The sequence below is a fragment of the Sinohyriopsis cumingii genome, chromosome 8 (assembly GCF_028554795.1).
Source record: "Sinohyriopsis cumingii isolate HCF-2022 chromosome 8, ASM2855479v2, whole genome shotgun sequence".
In the NCBI taxonomy this organism is placed as follows: domain Eukaryota; kingdom Metazoa; phylum Mollusca; class Bivalvia; order Unionida; family Unionidae; genus Sinohyriopsis; species Sinohyriopsis cumingii.
Window position 1 is genome coordinate 75,905,734 of NC_142968.1, and position 22,557 is coordinate 75,928,290.

Consider the following 22,557-nt stretch of genomic DNA (forward strand, 5'->3'; position numbering starts at 1 on the left):
ATTTCTAATTTAAAGCCAAACTTTTTTTCGTTGAGCACGTATGTATCAGGCTTGAAGCTGTGATTATTCGCTATTTCTAGATCAAAGCTGTTTTTAAAAAAAAAAAGAAATTCGCTGGGAAAGATCAATGAAAGTTCCATTTATCAAAGGCAATCAAACGCTGTCTGATCTTTGCTGCGTAAACAATCTATAATATGCAAATCAGCGCTCTCCATATTTGGAACATGACCCCAAACCACCTAGCCTCGTTCTGGGGTCGAAACAGACATGGCGATATGATGAACGAGTATGTGTTGAGAGTGCAAGTATTTCCGTTTTCTTGTGGATGTAGTGTGTTCAAAATGTAAGGATAAAGATAAATAACGCACAGGAATTAAATTTGCGTAGATGTGGCAAACTTTGGACACAGAATGGCCAGCCTGTTTTATAAATGGAGGCCTGAAACGCGACTCCGTTTGAGTTTGTTGTTGGTTCTTCAAGTTTTGGTAGTTAACTTGCTCGCTACGATTCCAAGTCCGACGAGGGCCTCAGGAATACATAATACAGGTAAATTTCGGTTTTCCTCGACAGCGTTTTAAAAATTTATTAAACTTTGAAATATCTTTCGCTATTCATGGGTTCAGTCACGTTAACATTTGTTTTTTTTATTGTTTTTTATTTTTATTTTATATGTCCAATGTTATGGGACTTTTGTACACTACTCGATATGCCGTTGCTTATGATGCATGGCCTTGCGTACTGATCCGGTTCAAATGACTTGTTTGAATGGCTTTGTTCAAATGATAGCTGTTTTGTATAGATTTCGAAATAATGACTTACTCAGTAAAAGCAGTCATTAAATTTCATCGATGGTTTTTGTTTAGCATGGGCAATCCTTTAAAAAGATAACACTCAATGGCCTCAGAGAGTGGTCGCCTAGGGCAGGCAGTCAAAAAGCGTCGAGATTTGATAAATTGCGTATGTTTTGGGTGGTACCTGTGATGTAATATGACCGGCATGTCATTCATCTATCTCTCTCCCTCTCCCCGTTCGCTGGAGAAGCATGTGCAGTTGCCAGTGAGCTAGCAGTATGTCGGATATTTGTTATACTGTACCTGCTAATGAATCATTTAATTTTGTCTTTGCCTATTTTCCTGGTTGTGCTGACACAAGATTGAAGCGTCAGCTTTTCTTTTAAAATTCTGGTTTGGTCTGTGTGTGTAATAAATACTTTATTACCCAACATTAACCATGGCTTTACAGGTTTGAATAACGTCAGCTTGCTCAGAAGGTGACTGGAGAAATGACCTAACCCATGAAAGATTTAAGTTTGAATCAAACTATGGAAACATAATATCACAATAAAGCATGCCAAAGATTAAACATTAGGTAAAAGAAATTATGAGGTATTTTACAAAAATCACATGATATTTATTATATAAAATAAAGAAGGGTTAAAATGCATATATACTAGAAGAGCAAAGACAGATGTAGATAGATAGAAATGGTTTTGGAAATATTTTCTAATAAGATTTAAAAAACCTCAGACTGAAAAAAAAATGAATAGAGTAATAAGAGAACTGCTTTTTAAATTCTAATCATGTTTTAATATTAAACCGTTTTTAATTTTTTTTCTCCCAGTGCAGTTCACTTGATCATTCAGATTTAAGTATTAAATCCCAGCTTGACCAACAAGTTGTTTTCCTCCTTTTTTTATGAAATGACTGATGGTGGATTAAAACTCTTTTAAGACAAGATTTATGTTGGATAGTTGGTACTAATATTAGTACCCCTACTCCTACCTCATGGACCACAACAAATCACTTTGAGGCTAGTTGTTGTTGTAGGGTTTAATGGCATTTTTCAGCACATGATATGCTATACATGGCGGCCAGTATTAATGGTGGAGGAAGAACACGGGAAAACTCCGGAAAGAACCACCGATCCACGAGAAGCTACTGGCAGACTTTCTCACATACCCACATTGGCTGAATCGGAAACTCGAACCCACACAGACAGAGGTGAGATGGCAATGATCCGTAACGGAGAACGCTTTAGGCCACTCAGCTACTCAGGCCCCTTTGAGGCTGGTAGCTAGCTGGATAGTCAGCTTTGTTATGAAGGTGGATTGTCAGGACACTTGCTCCAAGGCAAGAGAAGCATGTCTTGATTGGACAATTAAGTCTATCAACAGGAACTGACCAGTTTATTGGACAGTTAAGACATGCTGCTTTCTACCCATGTATGATCACTTGAAATACTAGGTCAACAACTACTATCTACACAAGTGTTCCCTACTGCTAGGGATTAAGACTAAAAGGTTCTATAGGATTTAATGTCAAAGAGGGATCACACTTGATGTCTTGATACAAAAGTCAATCAAAATAATCATTTTTAATGAGCTTGGTAATCTTTCTGCATATCAACATTGACACTCCAGCTGGAATTGTGTCTTCATATGGTTGTTCTCTACCACTAGGCATATCAGTATATAAAAAAGGGGGAGAACACCCACATACCTGTGTCCTCTTCCACGTGACATCCAGTTTTTAATGCACTTTCTGAACCAAAGTCAGTGAGGCGGATGGGTGTGTATGAGCTTGAATGCTAATACTGTACGTATACCTTAGAAGCTTAAGAGGTCATTTAATAAGTTTTTCAGGTTTATTTTAATCTTGTTCAGCTGTTGGATGGGTATGACAACTAAGTCAGCCTATGCGACAAGTTCTCTGGCTTTGATTGCATTTCCAACATTGCGAACTCAGATGCTGCATCATGTAGACGTTCAGGTTTAAATATTAGCCCGTTTTCTGATTTGTATTCATTAACCCACGATGACTGGAATTTACACATTTTGTAGCCACACACTGGTGGTTTTTCTTGTAATGATTTGTTTATATTCATCACAGAATGATTTGAGGATGCATAATTTATCCATATATTTAACAATTATCATCATCATCTTGAAATTGGCGATGTGCATTAGAATCTTTGACCGGCCAACATTTCATCATTATTTAAGAAAACAGGCATTGAACCATTTAATTGTTTGTCATGCATTAAGTATATTTTGGTGTTCTTTAATTATCACATAAACCATAGATCGCTGTGTGATCCTGGTTGGCTGAGAGGTCTAAAGCACTCACTTAACAACAATCACTGCCATCTCATCTCTGTCCATGTGGGTTCCAGTTTTGGGTGCGCAGGTATGTGAGAAACCTTGCTAATAGCTTCCTGGTGGTTGGTGGTTCTTCCTGTGGTTTTCCTGGGTTCTTCCTCTACCAGTTATACTTACTGCAATGTATAGCATATCTTGCTCTGAGAAATGGTTTTAACACCCAAAACAAGAACATGGCATCTGTGCTAAATTTTTGGCACATTGTACTTATTATGAAATCCTATTGGATAATCATTAGAAACAAGTGGTTTTGATTTTCATACACACTGGAACAGCAAGATTTTCTGTGCCTTTTTTCTGACACAAATTGGGGTGGAAAACTGTACAAGGACATAATTTATTTTGGATATTGTCTGCTGTGCATGCTTATTATAAGGCAACTTGCTACTAATTACTAAATTTATTTAGACCAACCTTTGTACCTGGATGGTAAATATAATCCCATTTCTATTGATCCATGGGATTAAATCCTTTAGAATACTCACATTTTAGTGTTAATCTGCCAAAACAGAATACCTATGTGCTTAGCATCTGTTCACCTTGGATTTGAATTGCCAACATGTGCATGGAAAACATCACCCCAAGGCAAGTGCAATGCATCTTAATTGTCCCACACATTAGGCAGTTCCTGGTGATGGAGATGACTAAGATCTGATAACCCCCATGCATTTATGCCCTATGACAAGTGCTATAGTATTGTGTGATTGAAACATGAAACAGGTAGAGTTCTATGCAAGTTTTATTTGTTGCATCTATCAATATTGACTTGTAATCAGTGAAATTTCATGAATACTGTGGTTCAAGTCTGGCTGTGCAGTACAGAAATACAGATTAAACATTCGAAAACTGCATTCCCAATAGAAAACTATACTTAACCACATACCTATTAGAGATGCATGAAGTATGTAATTTAGATCTCAGCAGCAGGGGTAATGTGAGACATGCAAAAGAAGTGTTATTCGAGTTGATTGATTTGGTCAAAAATGTGTCATTTTTAGTGAAATGATCAATTACTGGGTAGTTAATTGTAATTTATTGGATACATTTTGGTTTAAAAAAAACTCATTTGATTGCCATTCCTGCTGTTTTAGCCCTTAAAGTTAGTACTGTTTTCCACAAGACTCATGTGGACAAATGAATCCAACATTGATCAGTAAGCAGAAGCTGATGATTGGTAATCAAGTCATCAGGTGTTATCAAATCTCATTTTAACAGTTTGAACAAGCAGTTATCTCAAATTCCTTCTGACGTCATTCCAGTCCCTCAATCACTAGCTCTGCACACGCACCACACCCCCTCCTGTCTCTTGTGTCAAGACAGCAAAATACATTTCCCTTTGAATCACGTCTTTTGTTGTCAGGTCGTCATGTATCATAATCAGTATAAATAGATTTTGCAACATAATGTATGGTAACGTGTAACATAATGACCCTTGGATCACTGTTGGGAGTGGGGCAATGGGTGGCTATAGCCTTTTAGGTATAGTGAAATGGGGGAGATAGCAATGGAATATGCAGTGAAAAGCATGGTAACCAGAGAAGGTAATTTATTGCAGTACCTGTATTTTTATTAAAAAATAATCTGGATAAGAATTTGGGTGAATTATTTAACTTGCCCAGCAAGAATGTCAGCTTACTCAGGGTACTGGACAAGTATTATTTTTGGTCCACCAGTGCTTTTTAGAAAAAAGTTGATAGAAGTCTTTATGATTGCTTTGTATCCTGCCTCAAGAGTGAGAGAAATTAATTACCATTTCAAAGACTCTTGACTTGACTGGGCAATAGATTTATCTGGACTCAGATATCCATCAACACAGCATTTGAATTAATCCATCTTCTAGACAGGGAAATTGCTGAGAGCACACAAGTGCAAATACTCATTGCATTTCTGTTGATTTGGTAATTTAAATAACTATCACAATATTGGTGAATTGCATTTTTATTGTATTCCTGTAGGAATGTTTTTTTCCACAAGAGCATTGATAGGACTTTGAATTTATGAACAGTGTACATCCCCTAGGTGTTTAAAACTGAGGGTAAAAAAAAAACCTTGGTGTCAGAACTGGGGGTCAAATAAAAAATGGGGGGGTCAAAAATGTACTGACAAATTTTCATCATACTCAGACTTGTACTTTTTCAGCTTGAAATATGATATTGCAACTTGCACAACGTTCTCTCTCTTTCTCTCTCTCTCTCTCTCTCTCTCTCTCTCCAAACATACAAATAAACCAACATGCACAATTAACAAACAAATGCATTGTTCATTCAAAGAATAATTTTATTAGTTCATTTTTCTTTCAAAATCGTACTTTTATTAGTCTCCTTACAATCCTTTTGAAGCAATATTATAGACCAACACATTACAAAAAGCCTAATAGATCTTTTTAACCAAATGGCAGTTAATTTACTGCCTGTTATAAAATGTGTACTGTCATTGGTTTCATTGTACTTTTGTCCTAGAACAAATGTATCCAGAAATCAAGGAGGCTAATGATTCATCTTGTTTTTAATAAGTTATACTTGAACTTTAAGATCTATCTTTATTGCAGCAAAGTTAAAAACTAACAAAATCAGTAATGTCCCCCTGACTGTGTAATCCAAACAAACACATTTGTCTCAGCACGTTCACTGATATATTTGTTGTGAAAGAATGTATTGGGTTATAATGTGTTCTCTAGACATTTTGGTAAATGAGGGCAGCTTTTTTAAAATTCTTTAACCCCATCACGAAAGGATTATTCACTTTTGCAGTCTTCGCAATCACACAACCAGAAGTCACAACAGTAATCCTAATCGATGTGCCGTATTCCAGTCAAGGGAATTATTTTCTCCATTTTTCATTAAAGTTAGATCCACATTTACTCTTTTGTGTTTTGCTTCTTTCACTTTCTTTGCTTATGATTCTTAGTGCACGACGTTTTAGCTTTCTAGTGCAACAAGCGTTGAGGTTAAACATTAAGATGACATCTTGCTGAGCTCGATGGAAATCGTGTAAGAGCTCGCGAGATATGGGGAAGCTACTCCTTCATAACATTGCCTATACTAGTCTGGTTCCTTATTTTGTATGTTCCCTGTGTTGCACTCCACTATACAAATAGAGGAACGCAACTCAGAGTAAACAATGTGGGGAACCAGTCAAAGCCTATGCTTGAAGTATGAACGATGCCACCCCTCGTCCAATTCATTGGATATTAAATCCTGATAGCATTATGCAAATCCTTTGCGTACAAAAAAAGCACGACAACAAAATGTGTGCATCAATTTTCTCCAGCGTGCATCCCTGGTGCACAAATATGCGTAAAGGGAAACACTTTATGAATGTATTTAAGTACACAGTTTAACAGCACTAGAGCTGTGCAATGCTTGCTTGGCCTCGATACATAAATCTACTTGTGTAATGATACAATATACACCATGATAAGTATCATCTCCGATCTTGTCACTTTTGTCTGCTGCATGTAATGCCTGTGTTGTTCTGTTGGTGTTGAAAGCATGTGGCTAACTCACTAGTACTAAGTACATGTATATGGAAAATCGGGATTAATTTGTTAATTCTGGCTATGGTTTTATTAGTTCTACTGGTTATAAACCAGGTGAGTGTAGGAAAGGGGTCAGCAACCTCCAGCACACGTACCACAAGGTAGCGTGTAAAGATTTTGTGTGTTGCATGCGAATGGTAGCCAAAATTCTTGATTTTAACAGTGTTACTCTCTTACTGGTGGGACGCACTTGTTCATTTTGCAATTAATCTGGAAAAAAGTGGCATGCTATGTAAAATAGGGTGCCGACCCCTGGCATAGGGGATGGTCCATTATCCGTCATCTTTTTTTATCCATCTATCCATCTATTACCACAAGCTTTTTATTACAACTACTACTAAACTACCTTGCAAATTGCGGTGAATTTTTTAGCACATTGATTCCACATTTTCATGAACTGGTCCTAAATAAAATACTGCTACTTGGACATCCAGTATATGTAGTGTTTCCCTTAATTTTAAAATTGGGCCAGAATCCTTTGCAAATCAGAGGTCCAGCGCACCTTTATGGGGCACCGAAGTGGGAAATATAATGAATTAAAATTTTGGCTAATTAAAAATTAAAGAGGAAAAGTCAAAGAACTGAATTGAACACTGTATTGTGTTCCTCTATTTTTTTTATTGACAAAATTGGTTGCATGTGCCTGTGACATCTGTTTCAGATGAATTCTCAAAAAAAGAATATAAACAGTAAATAACTAATAATTACTCATTATGCAGAATATTAAAGTACCTTGTATAGGTAAGTATCATTTTGTATTGACTCCCCACATCCTTGTGGGTATGTATATTGCTATGGTACAAGTATGGATATATTGATGAAACGTTTCACCGCTGTTATGGATGCCCCTGTTATATTGATTTGTATATCGATTTGCATCCCACTGCGACTACACCAAGAACAGGACCTTTCCATTAATACCAGTAATTCTTGGATATTCAGTTTTAATTTGTAGAAGAAAATATATATCCTTTATGATCAGAACACTTCCTTAATAAGACCACTTTCCAAGACCAGTCACTGGTTTTAATTGATAGCTTTTACCATTTAGTTTTGCTGAGACAGTGATAAGAACTGGATCGAGTAATCAATAGGCTTTTCGCACCTCCATTTTATTAACACGATAACAAATCAACTTGTTTCAAGCAGATGAGGCTTTAACAGTAAAGAAGTACACCATCCAGTTTTTGTCTACCAGTTGGGTGCAACGTTCCCTCTATGCTGTGTGCACATCCCCATGCATTGCAATCGTCGAAGATCTAAATATTTTGCTCAAGTCAACATAATGCTTGCACAATGCAGTGTGCGTTGAATGTAGGTTGGGTGTGAGTTGTAGCTGTTAAGTTAGTGTTTCCCTTTATGCACAGTCGTGCATCAAGGATGCATGCTAGAGAAAATTGACACATACATTTTGTTGTCGTGCATTTTTTTTGATGCAAAGGATTTGCATAATGTGATCAGGATTTATTTAATATCCAATACTTTGGATGAGGGATGACATCATGTATACTTTGAGCATAGCTAGGCTGAGTCTGGTTCCCTGCTGCGTATGCTCCCTGCATTGCACTCCACCATTCGTGCAATGCAGGGAGCATATGAAACGGAACCAGACTAGCATAGGCAATGTTAAATCGGAGTAGCTTCCCCATATCTTGCGAGCTTTCACGGGATTTCCATCCATCTCATCAAGATGTCATCCAGATGTTTAACCTCAATGCTTGTTGCATTAGAAAGTGATCTCCAGATTAAAACGGCGTGCACTAAGAATCATTAGCCAATGAAGTGAAAGAATCAAAAGACAAAATGAGTAACAGTGGATCTAACTTTAATGAAAAGTGCAGAAAATAATTCCCTTGACTGGAATGTCACATTCATTGGGATTACAGGTGTGACTTCTGATCGCGTGATCATGAAGACTGCAAAAGTGAATAATCCTTTCATAACAGGCTTTAAGAATTTTTTTAAAATCTGCCCTTGTTCACCACAAGATATCTGGAGAACACATTATCACCCAATACATTCTTTCAGAACAAAGAAATCAGGAAAGTTACAGAGACAAATGTGTTATTTGCATTACAAAGCCAGGGGGTCATTGCAGATTTTTTTTTTTTTTAACTTTTCTGCAATAAAAGAAATATCTAAAAGTTCAAGTATAACTTATTAAAAAGAAGATGAATCATTAACCCCTTTGATTGTTTGGATAAATGTGTTCTAGGACAAAGTACAATTAAACCAATTATGGTACACATTTTATGACAGGCAGTAAATTAACTGCCATTTGGTTAAAAAGATTTAGTTGGCTTTTTGTATTGGCTTATATGTAATACGTTGGTCTGTAATACTGCTACAAATAAATTATAAGGAGACTATTAAAAATATATGACTTTAAAAGGAAAATGACCTAACAAAATTATTCTTTGAATGGACAGTGCATTTGTTTGTTAATTGTGGATGTTGGTTTGTTTGTATTTTTAGAGGGAGAGGGAGAGAGAGAATGTTGGGCGAGTTGCAATATCCTATTTCAAGCTTAAAAAGTACTGGTCAGATGAAAATTTGTCAGTACATTTTTGACTCTCACATTTTTTATTTGATCCCCAGTTCTGACACCAATTTTTTTTAAACCCTCAATTTTACATCCCTGGGGGACACACTGGCCATTAAGTTATGTAAACCTGATGTGTAAATGGTAGCTTCTTAAGAGGGGCCCTCAGTAGCTGAGCAGTCTAAGGCACTAACCTTTACTTTGAGATCACTGACATTTCACCTCTGTCTGCATGTATTCAAGTCCTGGCTTCTTGTGGATCATCGGTAGGCTCGAATTGTCACATTTAAATATGCCCATTAAATGCATAATAGCAATTGATATTCTCATGGTAAAGCGAGATATGAGGTTTGGATTTTTAACATAGTTCACAGTATGGAAGGGATTATTCTGTGGATTATGTTGCACATGTTGTTTTTGATGCAAAACATAATATACACAGCAGTCCCTCTATATAACCATTCTGTTATGGACCCCATGACCAAAATCATATCAATATGGGTTGAAAAAAGACAAGGTTAAACTTAGTGTTATATCATTATTTCCTTTTTCGAAATGCTGTTATTTCAACGTTATTATATATATATAAATATAGTTTATAGTATGGTTTGGTATTTTGCATTATTATGTGCTCATTTTTTTCTCTGTTTACTTGACATTGTTAGAATCATGCAGTATATTTCAATATTGCATGTTGATTCATACTGCATGACATGTGTCTTAAAAATAGTATAATTCTTAAAAATAATATAATTTATTAGGAACTACTTTGTAAACAATGTGCGCTAATGTAACAGCATCCAGCATCTTTGTTAACCAAGGTTCCAATATATTAACCCTATCTACAACTTGTCAGATCAAGCATATATTTTAGGGCTTTGTCCTAACAACATTTATTGAATTTCATGAGTTGCCTCCTTTACTATGTATTGCCAACTAACCTATTGCTTGTAACAATGGTGCATTTTATATTGGCCAAATTTGGTGGAGGCAATAAACTTAAAAAGAAATTTGCAAGTTTAATATCGAAAGTATGACTATGTACCAGAAAGAAGCCATTACAGGTGTATTTGTGTGAAAAGTATTTGTACAATCAGGGACCGGCAGTGGAACATTGCTTATGTACGAGTTCATTCAAGTTGTGCACTCCGTTTGTCTCGATCACGTAGGAACAGTGTTCAAATTTTAATAACTTAATTTTGACTGGATGCAGTGGCTTGCTGCTGCATCCAATGAAATTGACAGACACGAAGCATGCAAATACCTGCTTTGTCAAGGTGTAGATATGGTTAGCATATTGGAACCTTGGTTAAAGTAGATTATGTTGCAGATGCTTTAGCATTTGGTTTATTAGCCCTTTTATTGCTATGGACCACTTTCCCATGCTGGATCAGTGTTAGTACCTGACTACATAAGCTTTGGGATACCTTTAATAACTTCCTTTTAGTGTATTATATTTTGGATTATCTCGTGAGTTAAGCTTGAAGACAACTACAAATCGTGGGGATAGAGGCACTTTTTGAGCTTGTTTTCTGACTGGTGAATTCCTATTCAAAATGGTGGCATTTGAAGCAAGATGAGAATGAAGTGTCATATTATGAATTGTCAGAATTTTTAGCATTTGTGACCTAATACAGTTGATTGAAAATGAGAGAAAACATCTGGAGAGGCAATGGAATATGCTTGTGGGTGACAGTGATGAAGATGAAGAGGTCTTAGAAGGTTTTGAACTGGAGGAAGTGTGTGATTCACATGTTCTGCATGAAACTCTTAGAACCAAAGCGATTTATTTTAGTTTTCTGGGAGAGTTGGACGCACCCATGTGTTAGATGGCTCTACAAAAGCTTTGGAATACTTTCAAATCTTTTATTTAGATGAAGGTTTTGAAAATATTGTCCATGTAATGAGGTAAATATATAATTGCTTGTGCATTTTACCTGTTGTGTTACCTGTTTGCACATGTATTTTAACAATTATAATATATACCTAAATTTTAGTGAATTAGTCATACAATTTGACTTTTAACCTTTTTTTAATCCAGCCATATACATTTATCTTTAAAATTGGCAAAGTTACATTATTTCAAAATCCTCAAGTCATTTTGCTTTACAACTCCAACATTACTTACAGGATTCCCATGCTACCGGGAAAACGTCACGAGAAATGGTAATTTTTCCCCAACCGTGAAAAGTCCTTGAATTTTGCAAACATTGATGAAAGTCTGGGAAAAACTCAGTAATTTTCCTCCACAACTTGACACCTCAAACAGTTATGTAATTGAGTCATAACTCAACTGATCGTGAGTTACATTTATCAAGTTTTAACCAGAATATTAGGAGGTTGCAGTATTGATCATTGGGTGTTTGCCATAAACATATTTGTATAGACAATCCAAATGTTCAGTGGATTAGATTCGTCTAGTAAACTTGTTGTTTCACACATAGTTCGATATCTGTATCTTTTTTTATATGGAAGGTATGAAAACCAGTCTAGCAATCACAAGAGGAGAACATGGTGGCATTATATAAAGCATAGCCGCTTAGCGGATGGGCTAGCAAACATAAACGTTGTTAAATTGAGTTATACCTGCATAAAATTGATATGAAAATTATTAATTATTGCTAAGCCAGCTGGTAAGCTATCTTACGGTGGCGGAAGATTCCAAATTTTTTATATGTAATTGCTCTGAACCAACACTCCATCCTAAATGACCAAAAGTGAAAAATGGGGTTGGAATATTCAAAGGAAACCCAGATTAGAAAAATGTTGAATCTCTGAGCTCAACTTTGGTATGAAACTATTACACAGTGATGTGTAGCTTGAAGCATTGGTTTCATATCTTAAATAGAATGCTTGGTAAATGGGAAATTGTCGTCCCTTTTATTATATATTAAGAAACTATAAGAGCCCATATATTGATACAGGTTTTGGGACTGGTTTATTGAACTACAAGAAGACAAGTTGATTTTACAGACAATTCTGTACTTATTTATACAACAATATATAATTTTGATGGTCTTTTGTTAAAATTTCAATCAATCCTTTTGTAAATATCTTTAAATGATGGAATTTGTAACAAAATTGTCTTAAGAGTTTAGATTGGTTTGAGATTATATTGGCACACATTAAAATTCAGGGCTAAACTTTTTTCATTAGAAGATAAGGTTCTAATATTTTGCATTTATTGTTTATTTCCATACTGTGATAGGAAAAGTTTACTTTGTATAACATGCACATATATGGCTCTGTAATTAAAAGTTTGAAAGGAAACAAAATAATTTATGCTCATTATGGTGTGTCTACAAAGCAACATAATGCAGGTCAGCAAAGTTAGAATTTGTATTCTGTACATTGAAATGGCTTTGAATGCCACTTTATAGGAATTTTGTCAGAATTGTTTAGTGTGACTCATTTTGTGGTTTTGTACATGATTATCTTTTCTGACATACGTTTTGGAGAGTCTTGGAAAAGAAACATCATCAGTTTTGGAAAATGCTTGTTATATAATCCAAAATGTTCTTTAATTCCATTCAGTAATGGTTATATGCTAACCTTGAAAAAATTAGTTTCATCCTGGAAAAAAACTGGAAAAGACTGAACATTTATATTTAGAAAAGTATGGGAACCATATACTTAGTGATGAAATGGTTAGATTTGTTTGTGGATGCACTAAACAAACTGTTTCATTCATTTGAAAGTAAGAGTTGATATGGTTAACGATGTGGATTTGAAAGTAAGAGTTGATATGGTTAACGATGTGGATTAGTTCACTGAGTCACAGAAGAAACTTTCAGACAAGCAAAGGGCTGAATGTGATATTCACACTGCCCACAACAATGTGAGATACAGCATTGAAAATATCCTTCTAACCATTTAAGCATTTATTTAGGAGAAATGTTCGTTACTTGTTGCATATAGAATGGTTCAAACTATGGCCAGTGAGTCTAAAATAGCATATAAAAGCATATTGAGACCAAGGCAGAAACATATTTTGCAATTAAGTGAAAACACTAAATTTGTGGAAAAAAATGCAGCTGAAAGTTTTGGTAGAAAACGAAGAGCCTCAGAGCCAGTTAGTCAAAACTACAAAGAAGTTGTATTTCCACTGGCTAAATGGACTGTCACACAGCTCCAGCTTTGCAGTATTCCCCATTTAACTTTTTTGATTCAATGTTTTGGAAGCCATACAGTACATAGTTGGAGTCCCTTCAACAAAGATAATGTAAGTGACAGGGCATAAACATATATTTTCTGTAGCTGGTAAGAAGTATGGCAATAAATATACTTCTATTTTTGCATCTTGAATTCCCTCAGTGTACTTTCTTAGTTCTGCAAATCTGATTTTTATGACCCTTGCCATGAGTTCCAAAACTTGATACACACAGAGTCTCTATTTTAAGTAGACCAAAATGAGAATTTTATTTAAAACTAATGAGGAGCACGCAACTACGATCACATGCTGCTTGGGCAGTGTTTTTATTTTTGAATCAAGGATAAATTTAAAATTACTTTATTATTTGTAGTTTGTTCTTTTTATGATTAAGCCTGATTTAGAAAAACAAAATGAGCATATAAATAAAAAGGATACTGCAGTTGTATGGGAAAATATGAACTTGTTTCGGGGGGGGGCGGATTACTACAATCCCAAGGACTTGCAGCATTGCACAGAAAAACTTGTTAATATTTTTCCATACATTATGCTTTTCTACTAAAATGTTGCTGTTGTTGTTTTTGGTTTAACACCATTTTTCAGCACATGCTAGGCTATATATTATGGCCAGCTGGTGAATGAGGAATCCTTGAAAACCCCAGAACCATTGAACCAAGGGAAGCTACTGGCAAGCTTTCTCTCATACCCACATTGGATGGACTCCAGATAGTGAGATAGCAGTGATTGGTAAAGCCAAGCGCTTTTGGTGTAACACATATGTAGTTATGTACCCCAGCTACCAAGTTGTAATGAGGGAAAGTTGCATTTGTAATAAGAAGTTTGTTCACGTCAGCTTTTTGTATTGTTGCCACATTATTAATTTTAAAGTCATCATATGGTGACTAATTCACATTGCCATTTGCAAATGCCATATTAAGCTTACACAGTCCTAGTGCGTGTGTAGGCAACACCCTTTGTTCTGTGAATCATTTTTCAAAAAATTTAGTTTTTCTTATATGCTGGTACTTGCAAGAAAATAGAACAACTTAAAGATATGTAAGTGTTTTCGGAAAGGCTGGATGATGGGAGAAGAATCTTTTTTGGGAGGGGGATATACACCAAGTACGATGTATACTTGTTTACAAGTTACAGATTACAGCTGTGAACTGCAGTGACCAAGATCTGCCTATGCATTATGTTCCCAACCATTAGACAGTTTCCAGTGATATAGACTTCATAGGCGCTTTGCTTTGGAGTAGTAAGTTTCAGTAGAACATACATCATTTACCCCGATCTGCTAGTGCATTATGCAGTGGCATTTCTGGTCTGTGTAGTTTGCAGTTTGTCTTGACATATAAAAGTGAGCAACTATGGTAGGTCCATACCATATAATTCTCCAGGGATATAGCAGATGGATTTTGCATTGTTGATAACTGTCCATTTTTATAACTTCTGGTGCACTGTGTTTATTGACCACTTAGCTTGGAATGTATACAAACGGACATGACATTTAACTTCATTATCCATGTTGTCACTAATGAAACATACCTTTTTATTCTATTAAATCAATAAAATAAATAGGGTACGGTCAGTGTAAGAAGCAGCTTCATCAACTACTGACCATTGATGAATATGTTACAATTTTATTTGGAAGGATTTCTGCTGAACACCTTTGGAAGCTAAAACTTGAGTGACTTGAGAGACTTGTATCAAGCTATTTATTAGGGGTAGTGATTCAAAAACGTCGTTGAGTTTTCATCATACATTTTTTAAAAAACTTTATCCTTATGAGTATGCACACTTCAAGTTTGGCTGGAAACTCAAGTTGCTATGTTGTACTACATAATCGTGTTTGAAGAACAAATCTTCAGTAATGCATGTAGATCATTATCTAAGTGTATAACATGGTCATTGCATCAAAACTAGGCCCACAAGTAGATGACTGCATGAAGGATAATGACAATGTGGAATCACCCCAAAATACACAGATGTTAAAGATGGATATGGCTTAGTCAGGGTCTGCTTATCTCCTAGTACAAGAATGCTTGGTCAAGACTGATATGTTTACAGCTCCGCGCATGCACTTGGGATGATATTGTCCAAAGATAAGTTGATTCACCAGTATATGGTTCATAAAGTTTTTTTTATGGGGGTCTGGTATATGTTTTATTGGCCACTTAGCTTTAAGATGGGTATGCATATTGACATGGAACTTTCCTGTGCAGGTTTTGGTATTCAGTTAATGAAACATAGCACAAAAATAAAAATAATAAAAAATAATTGCCCCAGTATTGAAAGATCTGCTCTCAGATTTTGGCACTGTATTTGAAGATCATGGTCCATTTTGATACCTGATAAAGCTTTTGTCTGATAATTTGTTTTTGTCCAGTATTCTGAAGATTTTTATTGTTAGACATAAAATATTTTAAATTTCTCATTTATCTCCATGGTTATTGCAATGCTTGTGTGATGGCACTCTTCCTCTGAATTTTCTACTATGGTGGAGTTTTTGGCCTTGAACAGTTTAATCTCTTCTCACAAGATCAAATTTGTAATGTTGACTTCATTTGCAGCAGATGTCCACAGCAGCCAGTTTGAAAATCTTGTTATTGTTGAAGAATATCAGATGGCTTCAATGAAGAAATGCCATATCTTGAATTCCTGTAAAATCCTTTGCAGCCATTAATACATCAGCCTCTGTGAGGGACTATATTTTCATTTGCAACTTGTGTCACTCCTTTGGTCATTTCCATCAAAGCAATAGCAAATTTGGTCAGAATAGATTGTGTTATGTTTTATTGGCCAAGTTTCCAATGAACAGAGTAAATGATTTTGCAGTAAATTATTGTGCCGACATATATTCAAGGCATATTTTTGTCTAGCAGAAGTAACCAAGGTGGTCAGAATGGGTTGATTTGTGATAATCTGGCATCCAATGGAGGTTATGCACTTGTTGGAAGGGGAAAATAGAAAATCGATACTTAATACAAGATGCTTTTAATCTTTATTGGTCATCAGTAATTATTAATTGTTTGCTTTAAAATTCATCAGTGGTAGCTGTCTTGGTAGTTGTTTTGTAAATTTGTAAGAAGTGCAATGTGAGGAACTCGTTTGGCATTTCCACTCCTGCACCCAGATCTGTTTTAGACAAATTGTCATTATTATGGCAATCCTACCTTCAAGTTGATACATGTAGAGATATGCATTGTTAAGTATTTTTTATTATTTTATTGCAATACATATCAGCATGTGGTACATCTTATTGTTTCTTCCCTTTTTGTAAGTCACTTTATGTTGGAACATCACAGTAATGTTGACCTACTGAAATTGAATGGAACCTTTTTTTCTATTAAAATAATGATCTGTGTGATTGTTTGAGGTGAATATTCCATGCATTTTAAAATTTATTTTAAAAGAAAAGTAATGTGATTTATATGAACATCATGCAGCATAGCTTTTGATGTGCGAGTCCTACTCATCAAGATGTTTTTGAGCACGTGTCAGGCAGCTTTCTAAGATTTTTACTCCAGATGCACTTGATTATAAAATATTGCTTTTATTATATTTGTTCTGTGACTGAGTACTGGTACTACAATTTCAAACATATACAGAATGTCCAGAACTTGTATGGATGACAATTTCCTTTTATCAAATAAATCATTAATTCCTCGTCTGAAACTACACATTCTGCAAGAGAAATTTGTTAACATTTTTGGATTATAGGTAAAATACATAAAATTACACTATATACTGGTATACTGAATGCATTTTAAAATGTTTTCTTGTTTTAGTGTGATATCATGAAATTGCTAATGCTCGTTGTGAATTTTGAAATTCTTTAGAAATTTTTGATGTTTTAGAATGGGATCATCTTAGATCTTCTGTGTTGGTACTGCATACACACATTTGTCATGCTAAAGATTTTCTACATTTGTACCATTTAAATATTTACTAAACATTGTAGGTGTAACCTAGTTTTGATTTAAAACTTGTTTTTTATATCTGATTTACCAAAGATGCATGCACCTGAATTCAATTTTCTGGATCATTTATTTCATCTATTGATGTTTCACACCAGTCTCTACGCATGTATTAAAAATATGAAAGAGTGAAACAGTTATCTGAGCAATCCAGTGTAATGAATATGATTTGGTGCTGTGATTCTTTGTTCAGAGAATGCAACTTTACACAATTTAATGTTTGCTCAGCGAGATTGATAAACCATTTTATTGCATACATTCAGGCCATTGAGGGATATATGCTGCGAGTGCTATAAAAGAGCATAAAAGGGGGCTGGCATTTTTCCTGAAATAAGTAAATAGGATATTTTCTTTTGGTAATGAAGGTTTTAATGTTGTGTGAGAATCCTGTTTTAATTTCAACATACATATATTTGGTCAGTGGTGATCTATTGTTTGTAAAGTATTGAAGAATATCCCACTGGGTTTGAAAAAGTCTGTTGGCAGTGTTACTGCGTACAGAGTTCTGTATTTTACACAAATAGATTAAAGCCACAAAACGAAATTTGTAATGCTTTCAAATTAGGCACAACAGTTTAATTTTAAAAGTTGTCAGCATGGTGTTTTTGCTTTAAGATTAGGACATGTTTTTATTATGGTTGATTTGATTAATTGATGACTGTAAGAATAGGATAGAGCCATATAATCAAATGCATCATGAATTAGGACTTGGTCGTCAAGGTATTGTACATGTTCTAAAAGGTATGATTTGCATCTTTATAATTATTACTTTTGGGTATAGTAAGTTTGAATTTTATGATGTTGACAAAAAATGACCAATACCATTTAGAAAAAAGCTTGATTTGAATCGATCTTTGGAATAAAATATGCAATTCATTATATTGTTATCCTGAGCTCTGAAGCACAAGAGTGCAGATAGATTGAGCAGTCAGTTGGCAGTGTAACCATTACATGTATGATTAAGCTGAACAGTGTTGGCAGTGTATGCATAGTATTTACAGGTAAGAATATTGGCATTGTATGCATAGTATGTACAAGTAGATTGGACATTCTATTGGCATTGTATGCATGTACAAGATGGAGATTCTATTGGCATTGTATGCATTATATAGTATGTACAAGTAAACTGGACATTTTATGCAAAGTATGTACAAGTAGATTGGACATTCTATTGGCATTGTATGCTTAGTATGTACAAGTAGATTAGACATTCTGTTGTCATTGTATGCATAGTATGTACAAGTAAACTGGACATTTTGTTTGCATTTTATGCATAGTATGTACAAGTAGATTGGCATTCTATTGGCATTGTATGCATAGTATGTACAAGATGGAGATTCTATTGGCATTGTATACATGGTATATATAAGTAAACTGAAATTCTATTGGCATTGTATGCATGTACAAGATGGAGATTCTATTGGTATTGTATGCATAGTATGTACAAGTAAACTGGACATTCTACTGGCGTTGTATGCATAGTATGCACAAGTAAACTGGACATTTTGTTTGCATTGTATGCATAGTATGTACAAGTAGATTGGACATTCTATTGGCATTGTATGCATAGTATTTACATGTAAACTGGACATTTTGTTTGTATTTCATGTATATTATGCACAAGCAAATTGAACTTTCTATTGGCATATTTTCATATTATGCACAAGTATATTGGAGGTTCTATTGGCAGTGTAAAGATTACATGTACATGTAAATTGAGTTGTCAACATATTTTGCTTTTGAATGATCCATTGTTTGAGTGCGCATATCATCATAACAAGAGGCCTCAGCTTATCGAGTGGTCTAAGGTGCTCGTCTTTACCAATTGCTGACATTTCGCTTATTGGCATGGGTTCAAGTCTCGAACTGTTCCAATGTGGGTATGTTAAAAAGCTTGCTAGTAGATTCCTATGGGTTGGTGGTTCTTCCTCCATCAGATATACTGGCCATCATTTGGTTAAAATGATGTCAAAACCATGACAAGATCACATCATCTGGACATTGATGGGGTGGCTTGCTGCCACAGCCAATAAAATTTACAGATCCAAAGCACTGAAGTGTATGATCAAAACACCAAGGTTTTAGTAGGGATAACATATCAGAGCCTTGTCTAGTGAAGATGAATTGTAAAAGGCTGATTAAATTGTGATGAGAACAGTGGACTTCACAGCTTTGACAAACTCTGATGGGGCTCATCCACTGTGGGAAATGTTTGCCACTGTTTTACTGGGTTCTTGTGCATTGTAAGTTGTTGCCTATCCAAGGATGATGGTTCAGTACTGGATGATCTGGTTCTCATTGCCTTAAATGCCATCTTGCCCCAAACATCAGGCCTCACATTAAACTTTATGTTTAGTCTAGACTTCGAAATATTAGACCAAGTAGACAAATACAGTTGTTTGATTGGTTAGGATATTTTTGAACAAAAACTGGAGACACGTCTTCTGACACAGGTCTTAATTGCTTCTTGTACTTTCAATACATTTATGTTGCCGACAATTTTTTGTCCAATGGACATCATATGCTTGTACATAATGTACCTTGGAAATAAAATGTGAGTACATGTTGTACAGTGAACATAAAATGCTAGTACATTTTGTACAGTGGACATACAATGCCAGTACATGTTGTACTGTGGAAATAAAATGCTAGTACATGTTGTACAGTGGACATAACATGCCAGGACATACACATTGGATATAAAGTGCCAGTACATGTTGTACAATGGACTTCAAATGCCATTAAAATTTTACAGTGGATGTAAAATGCCTGTACATATTGTACAATCAACATAAAATGCTAGTACATGAAAATAAAATGTCAGTAGATGTACTACACTGGACATAGATGCTAGTACATATTGTACAGTGTCAGTGGACATAAAAGGCTAGTACATGTTGTACAATGAAAATAAAATGGCATTACATATTGTTCAACGGACAAAAATGCCAGTACATGTTGTAGAGTGGACATAAAATGTCAATACATGTCAAGAGTATAGAAGTTTAAACTAAACTTTACAGAAAAGGTAGGGTGTTTGTAAAATATAGTCACAGACTTGTGCACAAGTTGATTCAGTTGTGAATACATGTAGATATAACTCAGTCCCTGATATGACAGATTCCATAGCTGTGCAATTAGGTTTCAGAATGAAGGGATTATCTGTGGTTAATGTATTTGTGCTTGTCTGTTAGAAACCACTTAAATCACACTTTTTTATGATGATCTCCACAGCTTGGTCTGAACTTTCCTGTTTGTCTTCAGACCAGGTGTTGACCAAATAAAGGACTTGCTTAACATGTGCATAAAATAGTCTGACACTTGGCACAACTACTTTGGTTGACTTTAGTGTTTTATGGTACATCAACACTTTCATGGCTATGTTGTGCCATGGGAAGTAGAATCAGTTGTCTTGTCCAAGGAAACACCATTTAGTAAGTGTGTATTGGTACTATAATGGGAATCAAACCCAAACCTTTGAAGTCATAAGTTGAGTGCATTAACCACTGAACCATTGTGGTTCTGTCCCAGCTAGAAAAAACAGTAGAACCTTCCAATTATTTATTAAATGATAAATGTGTGTTTTGGATTTTTAATGTAGCTTTAACAATTTTTCAGTCATATCGTTACAATGTCTGCAGTGAGGCAGTTTATAGTGGTGTCTAGCACTGGGGCATCATGTCGCAGACATGTAGCATGATGTCCCATCCAGTCACATTATCCTGACACCAGGCCGACCAGTCCTAACACTAACCTTTTAGTGCTGAGCACCAAGTGAGGCAGCTGTTTGTACCATTTTTGTAAGTCTTTGATATGACTCGGCCGGGATCGAACCCACGACCTCCTGCATCCAAGGCAGATGCTGTAACCAGGGTACCTGTTCATAAGAACAATGTTTATGGGTTCCTGTTGTTAATTTTCATTATATCTCAGATACCCACCAATAAAGGATATTTTATGGTCTCGTGATTGTACTCTATTGAAAATTTTCACTGTATAGCAGTGATTGGCGATGCGTCTTTTAAATGTGTTATGCATATCACGTGATACACAAAAGTGAAGATGAAGGACAAACAATGACAGCAGCTGATAATATAGCATGTGTAAGGAAATACAAAACAGTGGTGTGGAACTGCATTTTTATTACTGCTTTTATCTTACAGACTTCAACAATGGAAAATTTATATCCATAGTGTGTGTGTGTGTGTGTGTGTGTCAGGGCTCAAAATAAGTGCTAGTCAGCTAGCCCGAGGCTAGCAGATTTCCTGTCGGACTAGTAGCTTTCATAATGTTAATAGTCCGATGGGCTAGTAAGTTTCGGTTACAATAGTCAGCGTTTTTTTAACGCCATTCCCTAATAAAGACTTGACTTAGCAGATGTTCTGTTGAATCCAAGCAGTGGCCATTGTAAACACAGTCATAAAATATTAGCATGAGAAGATTAAGTCAATTTCTGCCTCGGAAAGGTGCGTTTCTATAACAAGAATCCATCTGATTTTGTGCATTTCACTTAACAGCGCAAATTCTGGTCCCATCATAAACAACAGAATTATGGTAATTAATCTGATAACGAATTAAATGAAAAAAAATGACATGGTATCACACTTTATTCACTCAACCACAGTAACAAACTACAAAGCATATACCACACAAAAGAACACGGCAAAAACTATTCAAAGAAATTAGTTTACATGTTTTTTTGTTTAAGGTTCGTTTCTTTTTTGTAATGCTCGCTACCTTTTTTTATTGCTTGCTACCCAAATGCTCCAACAGTTACAAACAGAAAACTACATATTTTACATTTCCATCGAAATAATTATAAGAATTAGTAAGATCAGTTTATTATGATTACGTTATTGACACATCCTTTCTATATAACTACTTTTTCAGTGATGATAAGAATAGTTTTTATATTTTTCCCTTACAAGAATGAACAAATAACTGAATACATGTGGAGATATCCAAGCAGAATGCCGTACATTTAATTAAAATCTCTGAGCATGGGCATCTAAGATTTGAACATTTTCCGCCTTTTTATTAATTTCAACAATACATTGAGGTTCGATTAATTTGGGAACAATTACCAAACTTGTGACTTATGATACCATAATTGGAGCTGTTAAATACAATGCGCCGAGCGTCAGATGGCTTTTTTTTTATGGGAATACACCTTTTCCAAGCTGAAACTAA

General features: G+C 35.3%; 1 protein-coding gene across 10 annotated transcripts in view; it reads left to right on the forward strand.

The window, feature by feature from the left end:
- The first annotated feature begins 258 nt into the window (after window positions 1-258).
- Window positions 259-22,557, forward strand: part of LOC149793895 (neogenin-like) — a 253,342-nt gene continuing 231,043 nt past the window's right edge. For all 10 annotated transcript variants that reach the window (XM_089967829.1, XM_089967835.1, XM_089967833.1 and 7 more), the window contains exon 1: window positions 259-546. In XM_089967829.1, the coding sequence (XP_089823955.1) occupies window positions 411-546 (136 nt within the window). In that variant the 5' untranslated portion in view covers window positions 259-410. The remainder of the gene's footprint in view (window positions 547-22,557) is intronic.